This window comes from Leopardus geoffroyi, chromosome E2 (genome assembly GCF_018350155.1).
Source record: "Leopardus geoffroyi isolate Oge1 chromosome E2, O.geoffroyi_Oge1_pat1.0, whole genome shotgun sequence".
NCBI lineage: Eukaryota > Metazoa > Chordata > Mammalia > Carnivora > Felidae > Leopardus > Leopardus geoffroyi.
Window position 1 is genome coordinate 205385 of NC_059335.1, and position 26792 is coordinate 232176.

General features: G+C 54.0%; 2 protein-coding genes across 9 annotated transcripts; both read right to left on the reverse strand.

The window, feature by feature from the left end:
• Window positions 1–598: 598 nt before the first annotated feature.
• On the reverse strand, window positions 599–5850 carry ZNF446 (zinc finger protein 446). 3 transcript variants are annotated; one of them, XM_045440319.1, is made up of 7 exons: window positions 5737–5850; window positions 4067–4447; window positions 3789–3990; window positions 3381–3475; window positions 1710–1794; window positions 1391–1480; window positions 599–1252 (listed from the first exon to the last, which is right to left on the reverse strand). In XM_045440319.1, exons 2-7 carry the CDS (start codon window positions 4406–4408, stop codon window positions 726–728), a joined length of 1341 nt encoding a protein of 446 aa, XP_045296275.1. In that variant the 5' UTR covers window positions 4409–4447; window positions 5737–5850; the 3' UTR covers window positions 599–725. The 3 variants fall into 3 exon arrangements, with proteins under 3 accessions (XP_045296275.1, XP_045296274.1, XP_045296273.1); XM_045440318.1 differs by having other exon boundaries at window positions 599–1480; XM_045440317.1 differs by lacking the exon at window positions 5737–5850 and having other exon boundaries at window positions 599–1483; window positions 4067–5240.
• A 2328-nt stretch (window positions 5851–8178) lies between these two features.
• Window positions 8179–25478, reverse strand: LOC123577877 (zinc finger protein 324A-like). Of its 6 annotated transcripts, none has more exons than XM_045440235.1 (5): window positions 24844–25478; window positions 19342–19528; window positions 11880–15035; window positions 11435–11551; window positions 8179–11027 (listed from the first exon to the last, which is right to left on the reverse strand). In XM_045440235.1, the coding sequence occupies exons 3-5, from the start codon at window positions 11998–12000 to the stop codon at window positions 9589–9591; spliced, it is 1677 nt and encodes a 558-aa protein (XP_045296191.1). In that variant the 5' UTR covers window positions 12001–15035; window positions 19342–19528; window positions 24844–25478; the 3' UTR covers window positions 8179–9588. The 6 variants fall into 6 exon arrangements, with proteins under 6 accessions (XP_045296191.1, XP_045296192.1, XP_045296190.1 ...); XM_045440236.1 differs by lacking the exons at window positions 19342–19528; window positions 24844–25478 and having other exon boundaries at window positions 11880–12006; window positions 13222–13382; window positions 13500–14149; XM_045440234.1 differs by lacking the exons at window positions 19342–19528; window positions 24844–25478 and having other exon boundaries at window positions 11880–12006; window positions 13500–14149.
• Window positions 25479–26792: the final 1314 nt, after the last annotated feature.

Sequence of the window (26792 nt, forward strand, 5' to 3'; positions counted from 1 at the left end):
CAAGGACAAGGAGGCCAGGGAGTGATGTGGGTGGCTCAGGAACAAGGTGGGGCAGGATACCAGGACTGCTGGCCCTTCTGGGGAGTACGGCCTGCTCTGTGGCTCCAGCTGCCAGGCAGGAGAAGTGCCATTGCTGATATTATGGCCAGCAAGAAAGCAGAGATCAGGATTCTTATGTAGAAACTTCCCATTATAAAAATGCAATTTGTTACAAATCTAAAATGTAGAGGGCCACGAGTTTTCCATCTGTCTGCAAACAAAGCAAGGCATGCTTTCCTGAGCTTTCTGGACTGTCTACGCCAAGACATCAGGCCCAGCAGCTTCAGAAGGGGTAGAAAGGGCAGTTTTTGATCAGCCACCTGGGGCCAACAAGGTCCCAGGGGTAAGGAGAGTCCTTAACCTGTCCATCTGCATCAGGTCACAGCTGGGGACCTTGGAGCTTGGAAGTCACTCAGCTTAGGCAGTTTATTGCAGCCCAGGCCTCGCTAGGCTATTGAGGGAGCAGTGGCTTCTTTTACTTACACCCAGGTGGCTGTTTTGGGGAGACTGAACTGGGGTCAGGGGACTCTCCTGGGAACTCTGATTGACGAATGTCCTCTGTTGCCTCCACATGTCTCACACAGAGACCAAGCAGCCCAAGGAAGGCTGGAACCAGATTGCCAGGAACTGTGTCCAGGACCTGGAGGCTGCAAGGCTCCCAAGACGAGGCTGCCTTCTGGAGCCACTCATGGGGCCTCCGGCCGGTGGCTCTTCCTGTGGATGACCAGCTGGGACTTCCAGTCGAAGCTGCGGCCACAGTCGCCACAGAAGTGGCGCCGCTGGCCTGCGTGGCTCTTGCGGTGGATGACCAATTGAGACTTCCAGCTGAAGCTGCGCCCACATTCCTCACACGCATAGCTCCGGGGGCCTGGGAGTGCACGTCGGGGGTGGCGTGGTGTGCCCGGCTCCCGGGAACCTGGTGGCAGCTTCTGAGCACCCCCAACAGCCAGCACCGGGGCCCGCGTGGCCTGCCCATCCGCATGCGTCCGGTGGTGGATGACAAACACCGATTTCCAATCAAAGCCTCGGCCGCACAGCTCACAGGTGTAAGGCTTCCTCCGCGGGGCGCCAGCCTCCAGCCCTGCTCCCGGTGTAGCCCTGGTGGAGACGGAGGCCCCAGATGGGCCCTCCCAGGTGACAGGCCTGGGGCCCTGGGGTGGCTGGGCCTCTGGGCAGCGGGGTGGACCCTCACAGTGACTCTCACTCTCATCTCCTGGGGAAGGAGAGTTGGCAGTCCCAGGTAGCCCAGCGTCCTTGACATTCCCATCCCCTCCCAGCAGGTGTGTGGGGGCAGACAAGCTCCCACTCCACCAGGCAACAGGCGGTTCAGATCGCATGGAGAAGCACTCACCCGGGTGGAGGCTTCTTTGACCCTCTGTCCCCGAGCGCAGTACCCCTGGCTCCGACTCAACCCGTGCCTCTGGCAAGGGGGCCGGTAACCCTGCTGGGGTGAGGGACAGTCAGGTAGCAGTCCTGGCATGGGGGCCGGTGAGGGGTTCTCGTACATTAGGGGCAGGGGTGGGGATCCTGGCAAATGACAGGATGCCCCTAGGTAAGGAGGGCAAACGTGAGTAAAAGCTGGGAAGCGTGCACAGGAAAGGGTCGGGCAGGGAGCCCTATAGCCAAGGTGGTACACAGGCACCAAAGGAGGGGCTGTGGCTGGTCCTCACCCAGGGAGACCACCGTGCCATACTTCTCCAGCATCGCGTCCCAGTACAGTTCCTTCTGTGACCGGTCCAGTAGCCCCCACTCCTCCTGCCAGGATGCAGCCCATCACCCTTGGTGCCTGTCCACCCCCCATCCTCTTCCCTGCTCTGCAGTGCCCCACCCTGCCCATGTTCCCTGGCCACAACCTTACTAGTTACCTGGGGAAGCGGCCAGGTTACCTAAGGCTCTTTTGCTTCTTAAGGATGAAGCTGAGAAAGGTGTATGAAGGTTGGGAAAGAAGGCAGAGAGGAGTTGTCCTTCACCTCACGGGGGGGTGGGGTGGGGATGCTACTAGCACTTGTCCCCCTCAGAAGCCCCACGCCATATTCTAGTCAGACACTTTGAAGCTGAGGACCCCTGGATGGGTTTTGGGGGAAGCCTAGGTGGGGACAGATGTGGCTGGCCTCACCCTCTTGCCTTGAACAGTGTGTGATGCACTGAGACCAAAAGGCCTGGGGACCCAAGAGGACCCAGCCACCTCTCACCAAGCCTCTGGTTACAAAAGTAACAGAGATCCTCCCTGGGGGAGCTGCTGAGGGCTGTCGGCATTCCTAGATGTGTCGACCTGGCTGTGGAGAGGTCGAGGGCAGGAGGACTCACATTAGGAGGTGCAGCCAAGCATCTCAGGCTCAGATGACGTATGTGGGACAGGTGGTGGGCTGGCTCCTGCCTGTTGCCAGAGGGTGAACTCTGGTAGTTGAAGCTGGACCCTTGTGGGCTTTACCAGCTGACGCACTCTCTGTTCCCAGGTCTGCTCTCCTTGCCTCCCCAAATCCCATCATCTGGGGCTTTGCTGGGGTGGGAAACAAGCCTGACAGACAAGCCACTGCAGCTCCAGGGACAAGAAGGTGGCAGCCACTGCTGGAATGCTACTGGAAGTCAAGAGGCTTTGGAGGGAGTGGCCTTCCCACCCAGTTGTTTCCCACTGTACCATCAGGCTGTGGAGGGCCTGGAGGGACTTTTTAGCCTTGAAGCACATCTCAACTAGCTCTTCCCTTGGGGACGGTCCCCGATGGAATGGCTTAGGAGCAAAGTTGCTAGGAGAGGACAGGACCCCTGCTGTCCACACTCAGGAACCAAGCGTTCCAGGTAGCAGGGGCCTCAGTGGAGTTTCTGTGCCCAGCTGGCCACAGCCCAGGGCTGGTTGGCCTTTTAGAAAAGCCCCAGGAAAGAAGTGGCTGCAGGTTATTTCCTAGGTATCTCCATTCTGATTTCAGGTGTGCAGGGGAGGCCAGACTGCTGTGTGAAGCTCAGGCTTTCCTGCCAGGCTTCGTCATCTTGACCCCTCACCACCTGCATATGAGGGTTCAAATCTCCAGGGGCCAGCTTAAGACTGCTGGAAACATCAAAATCCCCATTTCCCTGTAAGTGAGGAAACCAACCCCTATGATTTTCAGTCACTCTAAACCAGATTCCATGGCCCGAGGTTCAAATCCTTTCCAATTTTAGAGACCATCAGCCTGTCCCTGTCTCCCAGGACCCACAGGAGGGACCCTGACAGCAACTCCACTTCCGGGCAGCAAAGAGCACAAAAGCTGCTGGCCAAGAAGCCTGAAAAACTGACAGAATAGAGTGTCCACCAAGGACATGCTCCTCCCACTGGGGGCCTGTACCTCCCACCTGGGGCTGCTCACCTGAATCCTGGGTGGGTGGAAGGAGGTGGCGGCTGGTTCCCGGTGTCCTGGGTACCCCTCGCGGGACTGGGATGGATGTGGGGGGCTGGAAGGTGCTAGGAAATGAGGCAGGCGAGGATCAGGTGGGCCAGGGCAGGTGAGCTGGTGTTGGTGCTGCAGCTTTGGCCTTCCTCTGCCAGCAGGCAGGAGGCTACTCTGTGTGTCAGTGCCAGCCAGTCCTCTCCTCCTGCTTCCTGGGGACCCATCTCTGAAGTCTGCAGTCCCTCCTGAGTCCCATCGAGGACATTCACGTTCCCCCTAGGAAACCCCCAGCCCCAGCACAACCCCTCCTAGAATCCCCTACCCTAGCTAGCGATGTCCACATGTCGTCCAGGAATCCCCTGGGCCTAATGTGGCTCCCACTCTCACCCATCTCCTGCCCGTCAGCATCAGGCTCCTCCTTCACACTGCAGCTGAGCTGGGGAGACCCCTCCATCTGGGTGTCCTGTGGCTCCTCCCCAGAGGTTGCCCTGAGAAGTTCCACTGTCCCTGAAGGCTGGGGTCTCCCCAAGGACTCCTCTATCTTCTGTGCCGCTGGGAGCACCACTTGCTTCAGGACATGGGCTGTGATCTGAGGGGGAGAGGCAAGTCACAGAGGCTCTAGTCTTGCTCTGTCCCTCCAAGAAGTCAATGCTGGCCACACTCACCCAGCCCAGCAGCTGCCCAGGGTTATGCTGTAGGCCCTCGACCAGGGCTACAGCCTCCTCAGGGCTGCCTGGCCGCTGGCCCCGCACCCAGGCCTGGATCTCAGGGGGCAGCGTGCCCAGGAACTGCTCCAGCACCAGCAGCTCCAGCATCTGCTCCTTGGAGCATGCCTCCGGCCGCAGCCACTGGCGGCACAGTTCTCGCAGCCGCGCCAGGGCCTCACGGGGACCTGCCACCTCCTGGTAGCAGAATCCCCGGAAACGCAGGCGTGCTGCCTCGGGCTCCTCCAGAGTGGCCACAGGGTCCACAGAGGGCAGGCGTGGGGGGCCCAGTGGGGATGGCATTGTTGTACTGGGTGTCTTCTGGTAGCCAACAAAAGAGACCTGCAGGAAAGGAGGGGTCAGGGTGGGGGCCAAGAGGCCATGGCTAGGGTAAGGCAGACAGGCCCAGCCCAGGGGGCTGGTTCAGAGAGGACTCTTGCCACAGGGAAGCATGAGGCTAGGAAAACTTCATGGAGGGAAGGGTCACGGGAGCTGGCTGCTGAAAGGAACTGAATGCAGAAGAAAGCCTTGTGGATGAATGCTTGGAGGCAAGTTGTCCAATGGCATTTCCAGGAAACTGCAGGAGATGATGGTTAAGAGGTAGATAAATGAATGATCATCACAGGCTTCCAGGGTCTGACTCAGGAGCCAGGGAAAGTGAGCAGCACAGGAGGAAGGGGAGTGGTCAGTCAGGCAGGAGGCCAAGGGACAAGCAGCCAGGGAGGGTCCTGGTAGGGCCTTAATCCCTGCTGAGCAGGAGAAATGAAGGTGGGAAGAGCCATGCTATGTTATGGTGGAATGTATGTCCCCCACGATCTCCAGGACATGTTGACTTAAGTGGCACGTCTGCGCCATGGATCGAGGCGGGGATGGACTCTGAGACACCGTGCTCGCTAACCACAGAGAAATGTGAATGACTCACGCCGCCTGCACTAAGCACGTGAAAAGCAAAACAAAACAAAACCACGAGTTGCAGTTGCGTGGAGTCGTGAGCGGACACCGTGTCCCGGCCCTCAAGAGGTTCTAAATGAAACACGCCCACCTGGGCGGCCTGTCAGACCAGCTACACCAAGGCCTGACCCCCCGGAATCTATCTTCCAAAAAGGATAGGAGAGAAGACGTTATGCCCAAGGACGGGGAACCTGTTGTGGGCGGAAAGGCCTAGGCCTAGGCTCGGAGGTGGGGCGCGACGGGCAGGTCGGGAGGTAGGCGGGCACTCTGGAGTGCAGACAGCATCTAGCGGCCGGGTCCCCAGGGGGTGGAAAAAGCCGCGCCCAATCCGGCCAGACCCGCGCTCACCTCAACTGTTGTGTCCTGGCCGGGAGGCCACTTCCGGTAAGAGCCCCCGCCACTCCCGCCCCGCAGCGCGTTGCCATGGCGACTCCGCCCTGGCCAATCACATGCCTGCTCGGCAAGTACTGCCCGCCCCCCGCCGCCCCCTTCGGACTACGTTTCCCGTGAGACCCAGCAAGCAAGGACGGGCGCGGCCTCCGCCAGCGGATGCTCATTTCCAAAGGCCTCTCAGAACTGAGAGCTCTTCCTCTTAGAGGAATCTGAAGAATCGCAGAGTTTGGGGGCTCCCTCCCGTCACTAGCTACCACTCTTCCTTTGCATCCGAGCCCTAGACTCACCAACAGCCGTGATGGAGGTTACGTTAGGATCCTGCGCATGTGCACAGCGGACCCGGCTCCTATTGGCAAGTGAGGTGGGGGGGAGGAGCGTGACCTTATGGCCATTCAGAGCTAGCACCCCACCTCCGCCCCTCCCCAGCCCCCTCTTGTGGCTTAGTTCTTGTCGCGGAGCAATCCTCTTGGTAACCGCTAGAGGACACCAGCCCGCCTCCATCTGTTTCCAAGGCAACGGCCAGAGCGTCACCCTGTCCTCCTGGGAGGCCGGAAGTGATGGCCTGGGTAGTATGGTTTGGCAGAGACTCGCCTCCCGGCGGTCCCTGAAGGAAGCCGACTCCGACCCATTAAGACAGCCTGATCTGTCGACCTCTGCCAACTCTCGAGCATGACTCCAGTGAGTCCCCTGATGGGGTCCTCCATTCGACCTCTGCTGGGGACATGCGGGAACAAGGAACAGGGAACACTCATTTACACATCAAGAAGCTGTCCCATGATTTATATACCCTCAGAGTCTCAGACGTGTCTTCAGATGCCAGTACTGCAAAGTGAGGGATGATTTCTATCCAGTTCTGGGACGCTTTTTACTTTGGGTACCAAAGCTAGTAAGAATGATCTTTAGTTTAAATCTCAGTAGGCAAAGTTAGTTTGTTAAAATCACTGTGGAAAGGGGTGTTTTGCTTCCAGGAATCAAGTAGTTGAACAGTGACTTATTCAATCCTAATTTGCATATGCGTGTTTTGATTTCTTGTGATACCTAGTAATCCCTGGCTACAAGCACTCAATAAACAGCATTGGTCTTACACACCAATTGGAAGCTCTGACCATGTGCATGGCTGGGACTTATCAACTCTTCTAAGTAATGTCATCAGACTGGGCTGTTTTGTGGGGACTTAGATCGTTTCTCTGTGTGGATTCCCCAGAAATGACCCTTCCACCAACCACTCTACGGGGAAGAACTGGTGTTCTAACAGCTTCAATAGTTCTCTTTCTAGTCCTGTTTTAGGACTCCTCTCCCAGGGGGCTGCTGGTTTTCAAGCCTTCTGGAGTTCTGCAGTATAGGCCTTAGGGGACCTCTGTCCATTTCCCCCAGTACCAAATCAGTATTTAGCTTTCTCTAAATCAGAGATAGATCCCACACCCACTTCTAGTTTCAGAATGCCATTGCTGTTGACCTCTTCCACCATCCTTATACTTGTGGGTTTATGTTTTTAAACACTCTCATCTCTGTACCTTCAGTGGGTTTCTGAACCAAGTGAAATGTATGTGTTCAATTCATCATCTTGACCCAGAGAGCTCAAGGACACTTTTACACTCAGCCTGTTCGGGATAAAGAGCAGAAGGATTAGCCTGACAGGCCAAGGTCCAACATGACCACAGATGTTTGGGGGAGATAAATGTAAAGGCCAAGACAAGGGGGAAAGCAGGTAATCATGGTTGCTGCTCCTAAAGGACCTGGGTGGAGGGCACTGACCAGACCTCAGTACTAGGAGGGGTGGATTTGAGGAGGGTGGACGAAGTGAGGGATAGCAGGGGCCAAACGCACAGGTGAAAAGAATAGTTAAGTGGGGAGGAGACCGGTGAGGAAATGGGATAGGGCATCAGGCCCAGCTCAAGGGGTCAGAACTCCAGGAGCTTCAGTCCAAGATGCAGAAAAGGTTGGATAACACTTGCTGAGTACCCACTAGATGTTTGACAGATGCCCTTGCTCCTGAATACCATGGGCTCCTGAGAAGAGCTATCAGAGTGGGGGTTGTCTGCATTGCACATCTGGGCAAACCGAGGCTGTGACCTAGGGACCCTCATGGAAGCCACTCTGGGGGAAAGTAAGATGGGGGTGATGCAAAAGTGTGTATCAAAGCAGAGGAGAAAGAATGAGTCCAGGAGGGGTGGACAGTGGCTCAGGGGCCTGTAGGATACCATGAGGCCTGGCACAGAGGACCTGGACCCAAGGATCTTTGGGAGTGGGTCCAGCAGGACTCCTCTCCTTGCAAGAAGTGAGATTCCAAAAGCAAATGACAGGTCTGGCCCTGCTGGCAGGGTGCGAGAATGGGAGGGTGAAAGGTCTGTGTTCATTGTACGTGGCAGATGGCTGCCAATCTTGGAGGTGGAGGGACTAGAGACCCACTAAGCTGGAGTCAATCATTCTGGCCACCACTGGTGAACCCTGCCTCAGACCCCCAACCAGATTCACAAACTCATATCAGATAGAGTTCCTGCTTGGGGCAGCCCCATGCTATCTACCCTCCTGGCTGGTGCACACCCATTCTGGCTGCCAAGGGGCACAGGTATTCCAGCCCCTCAGTGGATCTCAGACAGGCTACATATGTAGCCTTTGGCCTCTCAAAGATGTGGAACAAAGCCAACCCTGCAGCTCAATGACAACACACAGAAGGCATGACTACAATGTCCTAGGATGAAACAGGCATCAGACTGTTACACCTCACATGTTTGACAAAGAAATTTTTATCAGGAAGCCTCTCTAGACTGTGTTGTTAAAGCTGTCTGAACCATGACCTGGAGGCTGGGAGGAGAGACTGAGGTTGTGGATTTCCACAGTGCTGTGCAGGGATTTACACAATGTACATCCACTCCAACTTATAATTTTTGGTCTTTTCTTTTTTGTTCCCAAGAAAAGAGACCACTGACATCCCTAGGGGTGAGGCCTGAGGTCAAGACAGGGCCTGCTCTGCTGAGGGCCACAGGGAGAAACGTGGGCCCCAGTCCACCACGTGTCCCAGCCACGTGGAGGTGTCCCACGATGGGAGGGCATCACACACACGTGGCCTTAGGTGACAGCAAATCCTCTTTCCAACTGAGGGAAGAGAACAGGTGGGCACTTGCCCACTGACCCTGCAGAAACAAGCAGTCCCATCTGGTCTCCTCCAGCCTGCTATCGTGGTCACCTGTCACCAGGGCAGCGGGGATATAAACACCCCTGTAATGGTGACTTTGGTAACAACAGGGCGTGGCCAGGGCTGAGGCCTGGGTGAAACCTGAAGGAACACAGTGATGTTCGTCTCCCTCCTCCCACCCCAGGGACCTCCACCTCTACTTCCTCCACGTCCTGTGGGACTGCCATGTGCAGGAAGCCAGGCCTGGCATCGCCCAGCCTTCACACTGGCAGACTAGAGCACGAGTGCCGAGCGTGGGGGCAGAGAGAGGAGCTGGGCCTGTGGCCTGGATTTCAGTCCCGGGCTCTGCTCTGCAGCAGCACACTCCCACTCTCTGCCTCAGTTTCCTCAACTGAGAAGTGGGGATACCAGCCATGGTAGCCATCTCACAGGGCTGGCAGTTGGCCCATGTTGGCCCTTATCGAGATCCCGCTTGTCACGGGGCTGCAAATACCCTCTGTAGCCTGAATCTCTCTCCCTCTCTCTTCCTGTCTTTTCCCCAGAGGTGGAAACTGAGGCTCAGAGCCCAAGGCCAACACCAGACCCCAACCTGACTTACTGTCCACTGGGCCTGCTCCCAGAAGCCTCTGATGAACCGAGGTCTTGAGAGAATATCCTGAGGGTCAGCCTGTTGGCCGTATGTGCGCGGGCGTCAGAAATTTCTGGGACTGCCTCCCCAACATTCCAGCCTTCCCCTCCTCACCCGAGTGCTCACAGTCATAACAGGCCTGAATGAAGCGGCACTCTGATTGCCCAGTCTCTGCCCACCAAAGTCCCAGCCTCCACGTCCATCCCCCTGATCCTTCTGTAGTCAGATCTCTTAGAGTGGGAGTGAGCTGCTGCCGAAATGGCAAATATCGTCACCGTGTGCAGACGGCACCACCGGGCACGCACAGGGCTTCTCCAGAATGTGCAGGGGACAAGGGCATTTTCCCACAGCGCGGGGGAGGCTGGAGCTGTGAGCTCAGGCGTCAGCAGGCTTCGAAACTGCCGGCGGGCCTGAGGTGGGAGTGGGCCCAGCCACTCTGCCCGGCGTGCCCTCGGACGGTGCCCCTGAAGAAGGCCTGGCCTGGGGGCACAGGCCCGCCCCACGCCGAGGCCGCCGCACGGGCTTCTCTCCCGTGTGGATCCTCTGGTGGTGGAAGAGGGCCGGGCGCTCGCGGAAGGCACGGCCGCAGTGTGCGCACACGAAGGGCTTCTCGCCCGTGTGGATGCGTCGGTGGCTGAGCAACACCGCGCCCTTGGCGAAAGCCTTGCCACAGTCCCCGCAGCGGAAGGGCCGCTCCCCAGTGTGCAGCAGCTGGTGCTGCGTGAGGTTAGAGCTGTGGCTGAAGGCGCGGCCACACTGTGCGCAGGCGAAGGGCTTCTCGCCCGTGTGCACGCGCTGGTGCTTGAAGAGGGAGGAACCCTGGCTGAAGGCGGCACCACAGAGGGCACAGGTGTAAGGCTTCTCACCCGTGTGCGTGCGCTCGTGCTGGATCAGGTGCGAGTTGCGGCAGAAACGGCGGCCGCACTGAGCACATGCGTAGGGCCGCCCGCCCGCGTGGATCTTGCGGTGCTGGCTGAGGTTGGAGCCGTGGCTGAAGGCCTTGCCGCACTCGCCGCAGCGGAAGGACTTCTCAGCGGTGTGTATGCGCTGGTGCCGCACCAGCGAGGAGCTGTGCCTGAAGGCCTTGCCACAGGCCGGGCACGCGTAGGGCGTCTCACCGCTGTGGATGCGCTGGTGCTGCGTCAGGTGTGATGTCTGGCTGAAGGCCTTGCCACACTGAGAGCATTCGTATGGCCGCTCTCCGGTGTGGGTGCGCAGGTGCTTGAGCAGGTCGGAGCTCTTCAGAAACACTTTGGTGCACGCCCTGCATTCGAAGGGCTTCTCCCCGGAGAGGAAGCTGGGGCCTGTGTGGAGGGCCTTGCCCAGCTGATCCCAGGTGGGGGGCTCTTGGCTAGCAGGGAGTCCATGAGGCTTGAGGCTAGTTCCACCCTTTTCTCTTTCCCCAGAGGTGAGACCGGCCTCAAATTCTGGAATTTTGGGGCAGCCTCTTCCAGGGCCATCCTGCCCAAATGGCTTCTGGCCCCCACATGGCCTCGGCTGCTCGTCTGGCATGGGGCGGTTCATGAGGGCTTTCTCCCTAGGCGGGCTGTCCTCAGGAGTCCTCAGGGGAGAGGTTAACCGCAGACTGACATTGGCTTCCCCGCTGCCAGGACCCAGCAGGAGCCTTTCCCAATAGATTACCGACACGCCTGTGGACTTTTTCTCCTGAGAGAGGGAGGTGCCCTGCCAACCCACTGAGCTTTTCCCACGTTCGCAGGTGCCTGTGAAGGTAGGTGCTGGAAGGGAGCCATTCTGGAAGGTCACTGGCAAAGCTGCTTCAGGAACAACCTTGTCATATGCCAGATGACAGGGACCTGAAGGCATAGAAATGGTATATCCTGGGTCATCCTGGCCAAGAGGGGGTGATCAGGATGGGCCTAGTGGGTAGGCCTTTGCTGGAGGCTACCTAATGCTATAGGCTTTACTCACAAACCCCATTTCCCCACTGCCTCTTCCCTAGCATGGTGAACCCTATGAGGGCAGGAGCAGGAGAGACCTGCTAGATAGAGGCTGTGCCCCAGTGCCTGGAATGGGGTACCCTGGGAGCTCCCCCTTGAATGGCAAGCCAAGGCCAGAGCTGCCAGGAGAGGCTGATGGTAGGAAAACAGGAGGGAGTCAGGCCGGAAGCAGGAGATGAAAGTGTCCAGGAAAGCAGGGAAACGGGGGACAGAAGCCTGGCCATTGGTTACCCCAAGCTCACACCCTCTGAGTCCCCACTCACCAGGGCTGGGCTTTCTCTGAGCATTCCTGGCTGGTGTCACAACTGTCCCGCTGAGAACCCAGGGCTCCTCGCCACGCTCAAGCTGCAGGACCACCCGGGGTCGTGAGGCAGAGAGTCCTGTGAGAAAACACAAGCAAGTGAGGGGCCAGACCCAGCTCAGGGCAACCTACTGCCCAAGAGATGGCAGGGGTGAGGGGCTTTGTGGGACACAGATGGTGTCATCTGATGCCTCACTGCAGGGCAGGACTCACAGGAAAAGTTCAATGGTCCCTGTGAGGAGGACCGTGTTGGCAGCACCAGATGAGAGGGGCCGAGCCTAGACACAGGTGCCACAGTGGCACGGGGACACTCAGCCAAATGGTGTGAGGCTGCTCACGGGCCAACAGGAGAGAAGGGGTTAGTGCTGGCAACGACTGAGCTTCCCACGGAAAACCCAGGGCCTTACCCAGCGAGGACACAAGCGCGAAGTTCTCTAACATCACGTGGCAGTACAAGGCCCTCTGGGCTGCGTCCAGGAGCTCCCACTCCTCCTGGGAGAAGTACACGGCCACATCCTCAAAGGCCATCAGGCCCTACAAGAGTGGGCAGGGGAAGGCAGACACAATCTAAGCTCTGGCTGTGGGACCCAGGACCCGCCTCCCTGTCCCAATGGCTACCCCAACTAGTGTCCCTCAGATGCTTACCTTCCCCCCCGCCCCACCCCAGGGCTCTGCAACTCTGCAGACGAAACTTCCCTCCCCTCCCCTCCACCCTACCTGTCTAGGGCATACAGGTCTTCTCAGACTGCCTACTAGCCACTCTATACAAGGCAGCCAGAGCAAGCCCATGGCCTTCAGATGGCTGCCACTCCAAAGGCAGGCCCAGGTGTCCACTCGTGCTCCAGTCTTTGCACAAGTTGACCCTCTCCAGACGTGCCACGCCCTTACCTGTTCTTGTAATTAGCAACTGTACAAGTCCTAGCTGTGGACCCACAAGCCATGCCCATCCCCATAGGGATGCCCGCCTCTGCTGAACCTGCCTGACATTCCAAGGCTGCTCCTTCAGCCTGAAGGACCGGCTAATCCCCTCCAGTCACTATAGGACTGGCCCCAAGAGTCTGGTCGCCACGCAGGAAGCCAGTTCCCCTCTCCCTCTATAGCCATGTGCTCCTCGCCCCCCATTTCCTTGGCCAAAACCCTCCCTTCAGCCACTTGCCAGACCTCCCCTGAGAGCCCCAGGGGCCACCAGCCTCTTTGCATCTCCCTGGAGCACTACCCGTCCCTGGCTGAATCTACGCTATTCCCTCCTCCTAAGTCTGATTCCCAGGCCCTGCCTTGGTTCCGAATACCAGGACTCTGTCCTCGGACACCTACAATTCCAGGTCCACATGATACCTCCACTCTGGGACATCACAGACTCCCTGTTTTTACTCTGAAACCTGTTTTCCCTTCAAATTCCTGTTTCTGTCTACAGCAGCTCCATTCTCCTGGGTGCTCAGGCTTAAACACTTGGGACCGTGCTCCGCTCGGGGCACTCGCTCACACGCCGCACCTGACACATCAGATCGTTCCAGAATCCAGCCACTTTCCCGTCTCCGCTGGCCCCGTGTGCAGCGGGTGCCGTGTTCGGCCACCTGGACTGTGGTGCTGCCTGCTCCCTGCACACGGCCACCCCCTCTGCGTCATTTCTCCGCCAAGCAAACGGTGGGTTACTTTCAAGTCTCTGACTTAAAGCATATCCAGGCTCTGTTAGAATCATCCCATGGCCCCCGATGCAACTCAAGCCTGCCATTTCTCTCCCGTGCTCACGTCAGGAAGCTCAGCTCCGGAACCACCTAGGCTCAGTCTCCCCTCCCAGCTTTTGCACGTGCGGGACCCTCTGCTTGGAACTTCCTTCTACACCTCACTCCCTTGGCTGCCAGAAGTGGGGATCTCACACGTGCACGCTCCACTGGCCTGAACGCCGGGGCCTAGGACGAACCGAGAGGGGAGACAAAACGTGCAGGTAAAGTCTCTCCCTGCGTCGAGGATCGGGTCCTTCGAGGAGGGATCCGGGCGGATGGGAGCCTTACGCTTCCTCTACTCACCTGGGCCCGGTCTGTCAGCGCCGCGGTCGCCATCAGAACCTGTACTCGGGGACTCGCAGAAAGAGACGGACAACACGGACTCGCCGGCTCCTGGTCTCAGCCTCCCGGGCCGTGTAAGGCAGGGTCGCTCAGGGCGCCGCCTCCCCCGCCGTCCCGGGGTCGGACAGCACGTGACTCGGGGCGCCGCCCCACAGCCCCGCGGAGCGGCCCAGGCTCCTCACGGAGAAGCCTAGGCTCGGGGCGCGACCGTCGCCCGCAATCAGGGCGTGCGCGAGACGGCCCACCGCTCGGGTCTTCCTCCCAGCCCTCGCCTCGGGCCTCCAAACCTTCTAAGAAACCGGCCTGGGGGCTCGCGGCGCTCCAGTTCACCAATACCGGTGTGGCCCAACGCCCGGTAGCAAAGTGACAGTCCGGGACGCCGGAAGTCCAGCCCCCGAAAGTCCTCATAGGCCCAGTGCACGCTGCGGACGCACGCGCGGCGGCTTCTGGGAAGCGCAGTTCCCGTCCCGCGTGGGCGGAGCCCTGCTTGATATCCGCGGCAACGTCTAGGCATCCCCGCGCGGCGCGCTGGGAAATGGAGTCCCGCAGGCGCTCCCCAGCTTCCGTGGATCCCGGGGAGTGAAGTGTGCGGTCGCCCGGCTCGGCGTCCTGCGCTCTAGACACTCGCCCACGCGGCGGGCTAGACTTAACGCGGGACGCGCAGAAGCGGAAATCGCTGAGGTCCCAGGAGGCGACCCCGGCACCGGGCTCTAAAGACAAAGCGTGAAGGGGAAAAAAAAAAAAAGGACAAAGCCTGATAGGGGCCCCTGGGTGGCTCAGTTGGTTGAGCAGCCGACTTCGGCTCAAGTCATGATACCGGGGTTTGTGAGTTTGGTCCCTCGTCCGGCTCCTTGCTGACAGCTCAGACCCTGGAGTCGGCTTCAGATTCTGAATCTCCCTCTCTCTCTGCCCTCCCCTGCTCGTTCTCTCCCTCTCTCTCAAAAATAAATAAACATTAAAAAAATTGTTTTTAATGAATAAATAAATAAACAAATAAATAAAAGGACATAGCCTGATGAGAGGGGCGAGTTAGGAGGGACGGTGCTTTGGCACAGAGCCTGGCTCTACCTCTGGAGGCCTGTGCCCCGGATTGACCTCTCCGTGTTTTGTAAAGGGGTTAACATCAGGTTTGCAAGCCCCTAGGCTAAATTTTTCTGGAGTCTGAATTGTTTTCTGACACTTTGCTAAGCCATCTGTTTTCCCTCCTAAACTGGACCGCGCAAAATGTACTTTCCCAGACTTGCCTGTCTTTGGGTCGTCTAGGTGTGGCTGGCACATCAGGATATTGATGCCTTGGTCCTGTCTCCTGGGGACCAACCTGAGTTTCTGCCACACGTGAAAACAAAAGGAAGGGCAGTCTCCATACACGCCCACGACTGCTGGAGAACGAGAGCGTTCCTCTTTGTTGATCTAGTGTGAGGGTTTGTTTTAGGTTTTGTTGTCAGGGTCCTTCATCTTCGTACATAAAGTGGTACAATGACGTTACCCATCGTAGAGCTGTTATAAGGAAATACGGAATTCATCTGTAGAGTTCGTTCATTCTTGCCGCCTTCCTTCCTCCCTTCCTCCCTTCCTCCGTCCTTATATATGCATCTATGTCAGCAACAACTGTCCTTAGAATTGACACTATTTGTAAATCGTCGTAATGCAAGAGAGCACGGTCATATAGATTTAAATAGGACACATCTAGCAATATTAATGAGTCACATTATACAACAAGTGAGGTCACACAGTTCATATCTGATTACTGCCACGAATAGAAAGGCAGCAGCCGATGTAAAGGTGCAACTAAACCAAAGGCCGATTGATTCTTAACCACCAAAACCTGTTTATGTGCTTTCATTTCATACTGTGTCTAAGTATTTAGGTGAGAATTGATGTAAATTCACATGAGATAAAGAAATGTGCTCTCCAGATAATCACAATGCAAGAGACCACAACAATTTTGGAATATTTGTGTGTAAATGTTGCTCACTTTGAAAGTTTAAGAAAATGTAAGTATTAAATTCGTGATTTTATCCAAAGCTTAGAGGCATTAACATTTCAAGCACTCTTTGAATGTTTGGAGACATTTAATTTCTTATTTAAAAAGTATCCCTATGGGGACACCTGGCCGACTCAGTCACTAGAGCTTGCAACTTTGGATCTCAGGGTTGTGAATTTGAGCCCCATGTTGGGTGTAGACGTTACTGACAGATAAAATCTTGAAAAAATAAAGTAAAGTAATATAAAATAATCCCTATAATGTGGAATTAGTTAGACTACAGGGATCTGGATGCCTAATATTGAGAGAAATGCTCATTGTTTGATAAATGCATAATTTAATGAATTGGAAATGAATAGCAGCAACAAATCTTCCTCTGTACACAAAATAGCTCCAATACATATACCTGGCTCCCATTCTACCCTGAACAAGATGGCACGGGAGATGGGGGGTTATGGGGGGTGTTGTCTGTGGCAGGTGCTTGGACCCTAACCACTTGGTTGGACATCTGTGAGCTCCTGTTCCCCTATCAGTAAAAGCAAAACAGATAGTAGTAAACACTCGCATTGGGCTGAATTGTGTAGAGCACTGATTCTTTCCTTGGCTGGGTTGACCCTACTGATGAGCTCATTGAAGGCACTCTTTGTTTCTATTACAGTGTTTTTTATTTCTAGCCCTAACTTTTGATCTTTTCTTAAGAGTTTCCATCTCTTTGCTCACAGTATCCATCTATTCCTGTATTTTGTCAATTTTTTCATCTAGAGCCCTTAACATCTTAAATTTTTTTTTTTTTTCAATGTTTATTTATTTTTGGGACAGAGAGAGACAGAGCATGAACGGGGGAGGGGCAGAGAGAGAGGGAGACACAGAATCGGAAACAGGCTCCAGGCTCTGAGCCATCAGCCCAGAGCCTGTCGCGGGGCTCGAACTTCCGGACCGCGAGATCGTGACCTGGCTGAAGTCGGACGCCTAACCGACTGCGCCACCCAGGCGCCCCTAGAGCCCTTAACATCTTAATCATTGCTATTTTACGCCCGTCTGATAATTCCAACATCTGTTCACATCTGAGTGTCATTCTGATGACTGCTTTGTGTGTCTTCGGGCTGCCTTTTTTCTTGCCTTTTGACATGCCTTGTCATTTGTTGTTGAACACCAGACACATGTTTGTTAAGAGGAACTAAGGCGACAGGAGGTTTGTATGAGGATTTACGGTAATATGGATAGGAGGAGGGCTGTGTTTAATGTGTGCTGTAGCAGGGGGTGCTGGCGGCTTCAAATTCCTCTAGTGCCCTAGTTGTCGTCTCTTCTCTAGACTTTGTGCTCTGGTAAGTATTCTTCTTTGGAGAGAGTCTGTGTCTTGCATCTGTTTTAGTTATAGTGCACTGTTGTTACACTGGAACTCCACTGATGTGGTGTATGGGTGACAGGGGAGAGGAGCATACTAAATCTTCCAAAGAATACTCGGTCTTTAGTGGGACTGGGCCTCAGGAGTATATCTCCACTCCTATAGTTTTCTTCCCTTCTTTCTTTCTTCCTTTCCTTTCCTTTCCTTTCCTTTCCTTTCCTTTCCTTTCCTTTCCTTTCCTTCTTTCTTTCTTTTCTTTTCTTTCTTTCTTTCTTTCTTTCTTTCTTTCTTTCTTTCTTTCTTCCTTTCCTTTCCTTTCCTTTCCTTCTTTCTTTCTTTCTTTCTTTCTCTTGACCTCAACTGCCTTCCCTGGCTACAGCATATTCAATATATTTCCTTGTAGCCCTGGCCCCTGTTGACTATGACCTCTCTCACTTAGGTGACAGAAGAAGGCTAGTGGGCCCTGGAATGGGAGCACTGTCCTTACCCCAAATGGAAATTGCTCTCGCAGTCTTTACTCCTGTAGTATATGTTTTTGTAGGGAAATGGTTCTGGGTGTGTTTCACAAGGGTTATCCTTCAGGTCATAGCACACCTCCTCTTTCTCTGCTCCATGCTAACTGATATGATTTGATGTGGGGTTCTGGAGCACATAGTCAAGAAAGAAGTCTTCAGACATTATCAGTGTAAAAAAGGTGGTTTTCTTAAAGCACAGGGACAGGACCCTTGGGCAGATAGAGCTGTCCCAGGGTTGTGTGAAGTGATTGGCTTATACTTTTAAGTTGAGGGGGTAGAGATAACGGAAGTTTACAAAGTTGTTTTCACAGGTTAAGGAAGATTTATAGGATCCTGGAAGCCTAGCTTATGTCAAGCTAAGATTGTTGTTGCTGGTTTTTTGTTTTCTTTTTCTCTTGCAAGGTATTAATGCTGAGACAATTGGGAGTTCCTGGACGAATGTCATACTCTTTCTGTCTCGAGTATTTGTCAATGGGCTGTAAGCTGTAAGGAAATTTAACTTAATCTACATTTCTTTTGCCTTTTTTTCTCCATATCACTAACAACTGAAGATGAGAGAAATACAAGTTCACCGAGTGCATATTGGACACACCCAGGATGTAATCCATGGGGTCACTGCCAAGGGGACAGGGATTAGGTTCACTGCAGACCTGGACAGTTCGGACTTGGGGTCTCTGAGCAGGTGTGAATACAAAGAGACATGGTAGGTAGGTCTCCTGTTCAGTTACCTGTTTGGGGGATTTGGTACAGACATGGCCTCTGGTGACAGGGGAGCACCGTGTGGGGTGGCAGGTCTTGGCGCTAGTTATGCCTGGACCACAATCCCTTGGAATGCACAAGTGGCTGTCATCCAATAACATGTGAATAAGACATTTTAAACACGCTTGACCAAGTCAGGACACAGTAAGGGGAGACTGGTGTTGGAGGACTCGAGAGAAAGAGATGAGGGGATAAAGGCAAAGGGTAAGATATGAGGCCCAGAAGGTGGGCACAGCAAGGGGCTGGAATCGGGAGAGAAAAGGAGAGTGGGAAGACGTTCTGGAGTGTCCAGCGTATAAAAAGACACAAACCCAATGGAGTAATTTGACCCCATCAAGACAGCAAACGAAGATACAAAGCGAACCAAAGTGGCTAAGTAATAGGATACGAATAAGTTCCTTAATGTATATGCAAGCCCCCTGTCTCCATCCCCTAAAACACTTAATAATTGCTTCCTGTACTAACTCCACTGGGAGTCAGTGTTTTGAGAGCTATCTCCCTGGTTCCTTACTTGTTAGTTAACAAGTAAATAAAAGTTCTTCAAGATTTCCTTGGGTTGTGTTGAATTTAATGCACCCCAAGCAGTGTACCCTGACACTTTGACAAGCACACTTGTATACAATCAAACTGTCCAGGGGGGTCTTTTTTGAAATACAGGCAAGCCTCTAACCATGGGGTGCAGTCTTACAGGCCTCACCATCCACAACTAGGGAGATGCAAGACTTATTCCCTCCCAACTACGTGAAGAGGAACATTGACGCTGATTCGAATTGGCAGCATCAAATGAGATGTTAGTCATTCTTCTGTATCTGGTTTCCAAACCCACATGCTTCAAAATGCTTGCATAAAATAGATGCACATGTCTAGCTGGATGCAAAATGCAACATGGAAGAAGAAGAGTCAAAGCTTAGGCCCAAGATAGGTCAGGCTGACCTGCATTTGCTCAGGTTCCTCTGATTATAACCCATGAGAACTTGGGCCCCGATGCCCCCTGTCTATGATGTACATTTTCCTCACATCCTAAGTAGTGGACTAAGAATGCGCTAAGTGGATTAAGAACCAGTTCACGGTTGTCGGAGTATCAACATACAGCTTCTGGCCCAGGCAGCCTTGCATTAATGTTGGAGACCTCCGTGACGTGTGGAAAACATCACACCTTGTCTTGGGCCACATCCCTAACAGTGTTACAGCCCTCCATACCTGGGAGCCAGAAGGTAGCCACCAGCATCCTCACCGCATGCTAGTTCCCATGGTTCCATTCTTGAGTGCTGCGGGGACCAGAACCTCACTTGCTCGTGCCCTCTCTTCCATCTCTGAGGGCAGCTGACTGCTGGAGTTGGTGGTGATGAGGAATCTGGTACTGCTGACGTTATCTCAGGTGTCCAGCCTGGGCATGTAAGGATAGGGAGAGGGATTAGCCCAAGTGCCCACACCAAATCACACCCTTTCTTTGGTGTGAACAATCTGGTGTCAAACAAAGGCTCGGGTTTCACTAAAGGCTCTCCCACGATGGCTGTACTCATAGGGCCTTTCTCCAGTATGAACCTTCTGGTACTTCCTAAGGTTAGACCTGTGGCCAAAGGATTTCCCGTATTAGTTACACTCATAGGGTCTTTCACCAGTGTGAACCTTCTGGTGCTGATTTAGAGTATAACTTTGGTGGAAAGTTTTTCCATATTCCATGCACTTGTAAGGTCTTTCCCCAGAGTGAATTTTCTGACCCTTTTTCAGTTTACGTGTGTGCCTGAAGGCCTTCCTACTCTCCTTACGTAGGATGTTTCTCTGAATTTTTTTGGGTGAATTTTTGGTGATCAACAAGGGTTGATTTCTCTTTGCAGACATATGTATTTGCTGGACATCTACGTCGTCTCTCTTCAGGGTGAGTCAGGTGGCTGAGGAGGGTGGAGCTCCTTGCAAAGGCTGCCCCCAGTTGCTGCACTTGAAGGGCTTCCCTGCTGTGAACTTTGGGAACTGCTCAATAATGGGGCTGAGTGGGAAGGCCTCCCTGAGCTTGGTGTTCCCTCACGGCTTCCTATTGTTGTGGGTGGATGGGTGTTAGGTCATGGCCCTCCAGGCTCTTAGGTCATGGCTGCACAGCTTCTCTGCAGTATGTACTCATCACAGGGGAGAAGTCTCTCTCCATATTAAAGTCAACTGTTTCAGTTGAAGGTTTACGTGGAACCAGAATTATTTCCTGGATGCCCCACATATGTGCAGTTTCTGTCCAGGATCTGTTCCCATGTTTCTCCATGGACAAAGCCTTTGAAGACTATAACCCTGTGTTATAGGGGTGGGTCTTGTGAGTAGAAGGACAAGCACTGGAAGTCCAGCCCTGCGATGTGATTTTTCTGGAAGCATCAGATTCCAACAGTGGCTCCTTATCTTCCTTTTCACATGAACTACCTGAAAATAGGGAAATGCCCCTTTTTTTAAAATTTTCTAAAAGTTTTATGTATTTATCGGGGCACCTAGGTGGCTCAGTCAGTTAAGTGTCCGACTTTGGCTCAGGTCATGATCTCACGGTTCGTGGGTTTGAGCCCCGCATCAGGCTCTGTGCCGACAGTTTGGAGCCTGGAGCCTGCTTTGGATTCTGTCTCTCTGTCTCTTTCCCTTTCTCTCTCTCTGCCCCTCCCCCCTCAAGCTCTATCTCTCTGTCTCTCAAAAATAAATACACGTAAAAAAGAAAAAAAAGTTTATTTATTTATTTTGAGAGAGTGAGCAAGCAAGCAGGGGAGGGACACAGAGAGAGGGAGAGAGACAGAATCCCAAGCAGGCTCGGCACTGACAGTGTGGAGCTCAAACTTAGAAACCATAAGATCGTGACCTGGGATGAAATCAAGAGTTGGATGCTTAACCCACTGAGCCACCCAAGTGCCCTGGGAAATGCCCTTTTCTATATGTCATAGTAGATGCGTGGGGATGGACCCATCATTAAGTGGTGTCTAAAGCTCTTTTCTCTTTCTTTCTTTTCCTCTCTCTCTCTCTTTCTTTCTTTTTGAAAGTATTTTGAGAGAGAGAGAAGAGGGGAGGGACAGAGAGAGAGAAATCCAAGCAGGCTCCGCACTGACAGTGCAGAGCCCGATGCAGGGCTCGAACTCATGAACTGTGAGATCATGACCTGAGCCAAAATGAGCTTAATCAGATCATGACCTGAGCTTAACCAACTGAGCTACCCAGGCACCCCAGTAAGTGGGGCTTATAATTCTTAAGCTAACAATTGATTCCCTGGGTTGATAAGAAACTACGGGGGCCAGGATCAGAGGAGAAAGGGCCAATCCTTTTGGTATAGGGTCTGGCCAGACCAATGCAAAGTATCTCATCAGGGTCACAGACTCAATGTGGCTGGCAGGATCTGCTGCTGTCTGCAAACTCAGTGCAATAGGGATGTTTGCAGAGGTCAATGCTATGCAGAAACAGCCCACACATGATGTAACATTCAGCCATCTCTTAGCATTAGGCTTCCCAGGATTACTTACCAATACATAAACATCTCCTAATAGCTAAATAGAAGCTAACACAGGAGGACCCATAGGGAGAGTAGTTACAAGATGAAACTTGAGGTCAGGGAGATAGGGACTAGACATCAGGAAGAGAAGGCACGAGGGCAGAATGTTCAGAAAGGTGTAAAGTTGGACTGAGGTTGGGACATTAACTTTGGCACAGGGTAGCAATGTGGTATAAGACCACGGCCAGGAACAATCCAACGTAGACTAGGCCTCAGCCCATATCCGAATTGTACTCATCAAGTCCCAGCATCTTCCAGGACTTTCTGGCAATGGCCAGAATTGCATCTTCTCAGCTACATACCCAGGACTCCCTGCCATGCTCTGGCAAAAATGCCCCCGTGGGATGCAGTGGCCACAAGTCCTATGGAGGACAAGGCAGGTAAGGGGCCTGCCCTGTGTGTGACCTTTCTGTGGAAGTCAAGGAGCTTGCTTCGTCTTTATCATTAGTAAGGAGGAAGGAAGAAGAGATGTCACAAAATGAAACTTTGAGGGCTACCTGGGTGGCTCAGTCAGTTAAGTGTCTGACTCTTGATTTTGGCTTAGGTCATGATCTCATGGTTTGTGGGATTGAGCCCCACGTTAGGCTCCGCCCTGACAACACAGAGCCTGCTTGGGATTCTCTCTCCCTCTCTTTCTGCCCCTTCCCCGCTCACGCTCTCTCCCAAAATAAACAAACGTAAAAAAGAAAAAGAAACAGGGTGCCTGGGTGGCTCAGTCGGTTAAGTGTCAACTTCAGCTCAGGTCATGATCTCACGGTTTGTGAGTTCAAGCCCTGCATCAGGCTCTCTTGCTATCAGCGCAGAGCCTGCTTTGGATCTTCTGTCCCATTCTCTCTCTCTGCCCCTCCCCTGCTTTCTCTCTCTCTCTCTCTCTCTTTCTCTCAAAAATAAACAAACACGGGGCGCCTGGGTGGCTCAGTCGGTTGAGTGGCCGACTTTGGCTCAGGTCATGATTTCACTCACAGTTTGTGTGTTTGGTCCCACATCAGGCTCTGTGCTGACAGCTCAGAGCCAGGAGCCTCCTTTGGATTCTGTGTCTCCCTCTCTCTCTGCCCCGCCCCCACTCACGCTCTCTCTCTCTCTGTCTCTCTCTCAAAATAAATGAACATTAAAATAAAATTAAAAAAAACAAAAATAAACATAAAAAAAGAAAAAAATGAAATTTTCAGGAGGGTTTTTCAGGAATAACTCAGTAGCCCTTGTAAACAATGACAGGACCCTTAGAGACTGGCACTGGCAGTTTTAAGGAAGTATCTGCTAGAGAAAGACCGCGAATCCATGGCACATAGAGAGACCTTGTCATGGAGCCAAACCCAAAGGGCTTATTGGAAAGATGGAGAGAACTTTGACTCTTCTCCCCAGGCCACCACAGCCTGGGTCAGCAAAGGTGGAGTGGCTCAGGGAGAGCACAAGCAAGTGCCCACAGCCCAACCTGGGTGCCAACAATTCTGAAAGAGAACACATAAAGAAAGGCAGGAGCTTTACTCGGTAAGGCCATGGGTGTGACGTCACCCAATATCATGTCCCAGTACAGGATTCTCTGGGCCTGTGAAGAGCCTCCACTCCTCCCAAGAGAGGTACATGGCCACACCCTTGAAGGTCACCAGGCCTTGCAGTGAGGAAGAGAGATGATCCTGCAGGGCAATGAGTGGACATCTTCAAGCCCTGGGCCTAAAACCCAGGGCATCTTGCCCTCTCCCTGGCAACCTCTCCCCTATAACAGCTCCCAGACATACTAACTACCTTCAGCTTACCCTCTTCCCCAGGCCTCCATTTCTGAGGGGACCCTAGTCTGCCAACATCAGTGCCTTCTCCTTCTCCCAACACCCACTGGCCACTGCTCTGGAGCCATTGCATCATGAAGCAGGAGGGCAGATAGACATCACCCAATCTGTTCATGTTCTTTTTTAATTTTTTTTTTCAACGTTTATTTATTTTTGGGACAGAGAGAGACAGAGCATGAACGGGGGAGGGGCAGAGAGAGAGGGAGACACAGAATCGGAAACAGGCTCCAGGCTCTGAGCCATCAGCCCAGAGCCCGACGCGGGGCTCGAACTCCCGGACCGCGAGATCGTGACCTGGCTGAAGTCGGACACTTAACCGACTGCGCCACCCAGGCGCCCCAATCTGTTCATGTTCTATTTCCAGATGGTTCCCTGGGCATTCACCACAATGTGACTTATGACCACAATAAGCCCCGGCTTCAACCTCCCCCCTAGGACCCCAGCACCAAGCTCTCCTCCCCAATGTTCTGCCTCCCCTAGACAGACTCATCAGTTGTGACCGCTCCTTTCTTACACCTTTAGGTCCTCTTCTATCCAAGGGTTATGCCCTTGGATCCGCCCTCTCTCTCAAGGCTCCCCAGGCCATTCGGCTCATGGCAGCTAGTGACCCTGGAAATAACAGCCAGGATCCAATTTCAACCTCATCTTGCAACAAAATCTCCAGTGGCACCCAGACCTAGGGGCTGCCCTTGGCCCTTTGTTCAAAGCCTTCCCGCCTGTCCCTGTCCTCTGCTCCATCTCTCAGCTACAAACACCCGGATTCCCAAACACTTCTGGCCCTCTTATACCTCTGCCTGTGTCTTCATCCTTTACCAGGTGTGTCCTTCCTGCTCCACCACAAGACAGTCCTTCAAGACCCACTCCAGCTGCACTGTCACTGCGGATAACACATCCTGGCCTCTGCACTTGCAGTAGACTGAACCATCATTCCATACTAGCATACCTACAAGGCCCGCAGTCTCACTCTGGAGCCTCAGCAGTGTGCAGAACTTGCCTGGGCCCTTCCCCATCACATGCTCCCACAATTTGTCCACCTCAGGACTGGCACCTCCTAAGCGTGACCTAAGGCTGCCACTCTGGCCTAGGGCATCGTTACATGCCTGGACTGTTGACGAAGGCTCCTCCCTGGCCTCCCTGCTTTTGCCCTGGCCCCTTAGTCTGTTCACACACTAGGCAAAGAAACCAGTTAAGAGCAGAGTAAGAATAAAGGGCCAGCAATTAGTCTCCCTAAAGAAGGCCTAAATTGAAGCCTAAATTGTCCTATGAGGCTCTTTTCTCACAAGATTTAAGAAGGATTTGCGGTTCCCGATGGCTTGGCTCACGCTTACAAACAAGTCTCCGCACGTCTCTGTCCCCACGCGTGAAAAACCCTTTCAGGCCCCACCCCACCCCCCTTTTGGCCAGCATACTGACCAGTAATCTGGAGCACGAAGGCACAAAATGAAAGTGACTCCCATCCTCCCAGACAAGGAAATGAAGGCGGCAGGAATCCCAAGGCACACTCATCCGCTAATGCTGGGGCTCCAGGAACTCGGGGGTAGGACTGCCCGGCTTCGGCAAGGTGGACCCTTCACTCGCCAAAGACATCGGTGGCGGCGCTGGTCCCATGCCAACCCGTGGGGGGCCGGGGAGGAAGAGAGAGCGCGCGCACCCGTTGGGAGTGGCCCGCTGGAACAGCACCTCCGCCGCCCTCAGTCCCCCGGCACGGCTGGAGGACCCTGGGCTGCGGTCTCCCGCGCATTATGGTGGAAACACGCTCAAGGCCCTTACTGGGAAGGTCTTGAGGGCTCTTGCGGCGGTCCCGGCGGACGCCCCACAGGGCCGCCCATGCGATTTCCGTCAACGCCGAGGCCCGAGGCGGCGGGGACGATCGCTCGCAGGCATCGCCCGTAGGCGCAAAGGCGCAAAAAGGAGCCCCACACCTTCCCCACTTGGAGCACCCCAGACCCTGGACGGTGGCGCCCTAGAGTTTCCTAAACGCGTCCTCAAACCAGGGATCGAGGCCTTTTTTCGCACAGGCGCACAACCAGCCAAAGAAAAACCTCAGGGCGACGTCGGATGTCCCGCCCTTGCCCAGAGCGGTACACTCGGGTACGCCCCGTACGGCGCCAGCGCCTTCTGGGGAGTGTAGTTCACATCGCAAATCCTACTTCCGCGGGGACCGCAGTCCCCCCCCCCCCCCGCCATGTCGTGTCACCATGACAACGACCAAGCGGCAACGCGTCTGAGGCTCTTCAGCGGTGCTGTCAGAGGACCTGACGCCGAGACCACATTGGGTCCGTTGCGCCGGGTCCTCGTCCGGGTCCCCGTCCGAGGCAGCGCTGGTGGACTCTGCACGGGTAGGTGAAAGTTTCTTAAGCTTTCGCCTGGCCAGACTCAAGCCCCAGTGTCCAAGTCACGAAACTGAGGATGTCCGGCCTGGGGTCATTTTTATCCCCCCAGGTTGGGACAGTAGAGTGTGCGCATGGAATGAAGCATGGAAGCTGTTCCAAGCAGAGATACCTGCATGTGCAAAGGCTTGGAGGCGACCCAGACAGGAGGGCATTGGGGAAACTTCAAGACCTTTACTTCCACCAGAAAGCTCCAAGGGGAGAAGGGCTCATACTAGGCCTTTATCCTGAGGGACCTGGGAACTGAGAAGATGTGTGAATAGAAGAGGGACCCGATCCAAGTTGGCAAGTATAACTTTAGCTTCCATGTGGAGAAGTGATAGGGTGCCAGATGAAGGTGGAGGTGGTTGGGGACACAGGAAGAAGGCAACTGCAACCAAGGAGGCCAGCGATGGTAGCCCAGGCGGCAGCCTGGACTAGGGTGGTGGTCGCAAAAGATGTGGGAGAAGTAGTCAGCTTTTGAATCTCTCCTGCAGGCAGAGTCAGCTGTATTTGCTGATGGATCAAAGAGTGGTGAGAAAGAGATGAGAGGTCCAGAAGGACTCCAGGCTTTTAGACTGAGCGGTTGAAAGAATGGAACTGCCCTCCACAGAAATGGGAAAGGGGAAAGAGGAGCAGATTCCAGAGGAAAAGCAGGAGTTGGGATTGTGTCTGAGTTGCCTGGAAAATATCTGAGTGGAGAGGTGATGTGGGCAAGACTCAGAGATCTGGTTTTCTTGAGAAAGGTCTGGCTGGAAGTGTTCAAGGGTGATGGGTTGGTGGCCGTTCCTTTGCCTATTCCAGGCTCAGAGGACCATGTGTTGGTTCATGGCTCTTTCCACGTTCAAAGCCAGTAGTGGCAACTTGAATCTTTCTCACACTGCAGCACTCTTGACTCTCTCAATCTCTACTGCCTCTCTATTCCACTTTTTAAAAATTTTTTTTTCAACGTTTATTTATTTTTGGGACAGAGAGAGACAGAGCATGAACGGG

What these genes read in the sequence shown, in the direction of transcription:
- LOC123577877 (XM_045440233.1), bottom strand. Translation starts at nt 13,204, where the DNA reads ATGGCAGGCTTGAGTTGCATCGGGGGCCATGGGATGATTCTAACAGAG. An exon ending in GGAACGATCTGATGTGTCAG is followed by an intron (nt 12,007 to 12,964) that starts GTGCGGCGTGTG and finishes CCACTCTTGTAG; the next exon opens with GGCCTGATGGCCTTTGAGGA. An exon ending in TCAGAGAAAGCCCAGCCCTG is followed by an intron (nt 11,028 to 11,434) that starts GTGAGTGGGGAC and finishes CTATGCCTTCAG; the next exon opens with GTCCCTGTCATCTGGCATAT.
- ZNF446 (XM_045440317.1), bottom strand. Translation starts at nt 4,408, where the DNA reads ATGCCATCCCCACTGGGCCCCCCACGCCTGCCCTCTGTGGACCCTGTG. An exon ending in CTGGGCAGCTGCTGGGCTGG is followed by an intron (nt 3,991 to 4,066) that starts GTGAGTGTGGCC and finishes TCTCCCCCTCAG; the next exon opens with ATCACAGCCCATGTCCTGAA. An exon ending in TGCTGACGGGCAGGAGATGG is followed by an intron (nt 3,476 to 3,788) that starts GTGAGAGTGGGA and finishes CTCATTTCCTAG; the next exon opens with CACCTTCCAGCCCCCCACAT.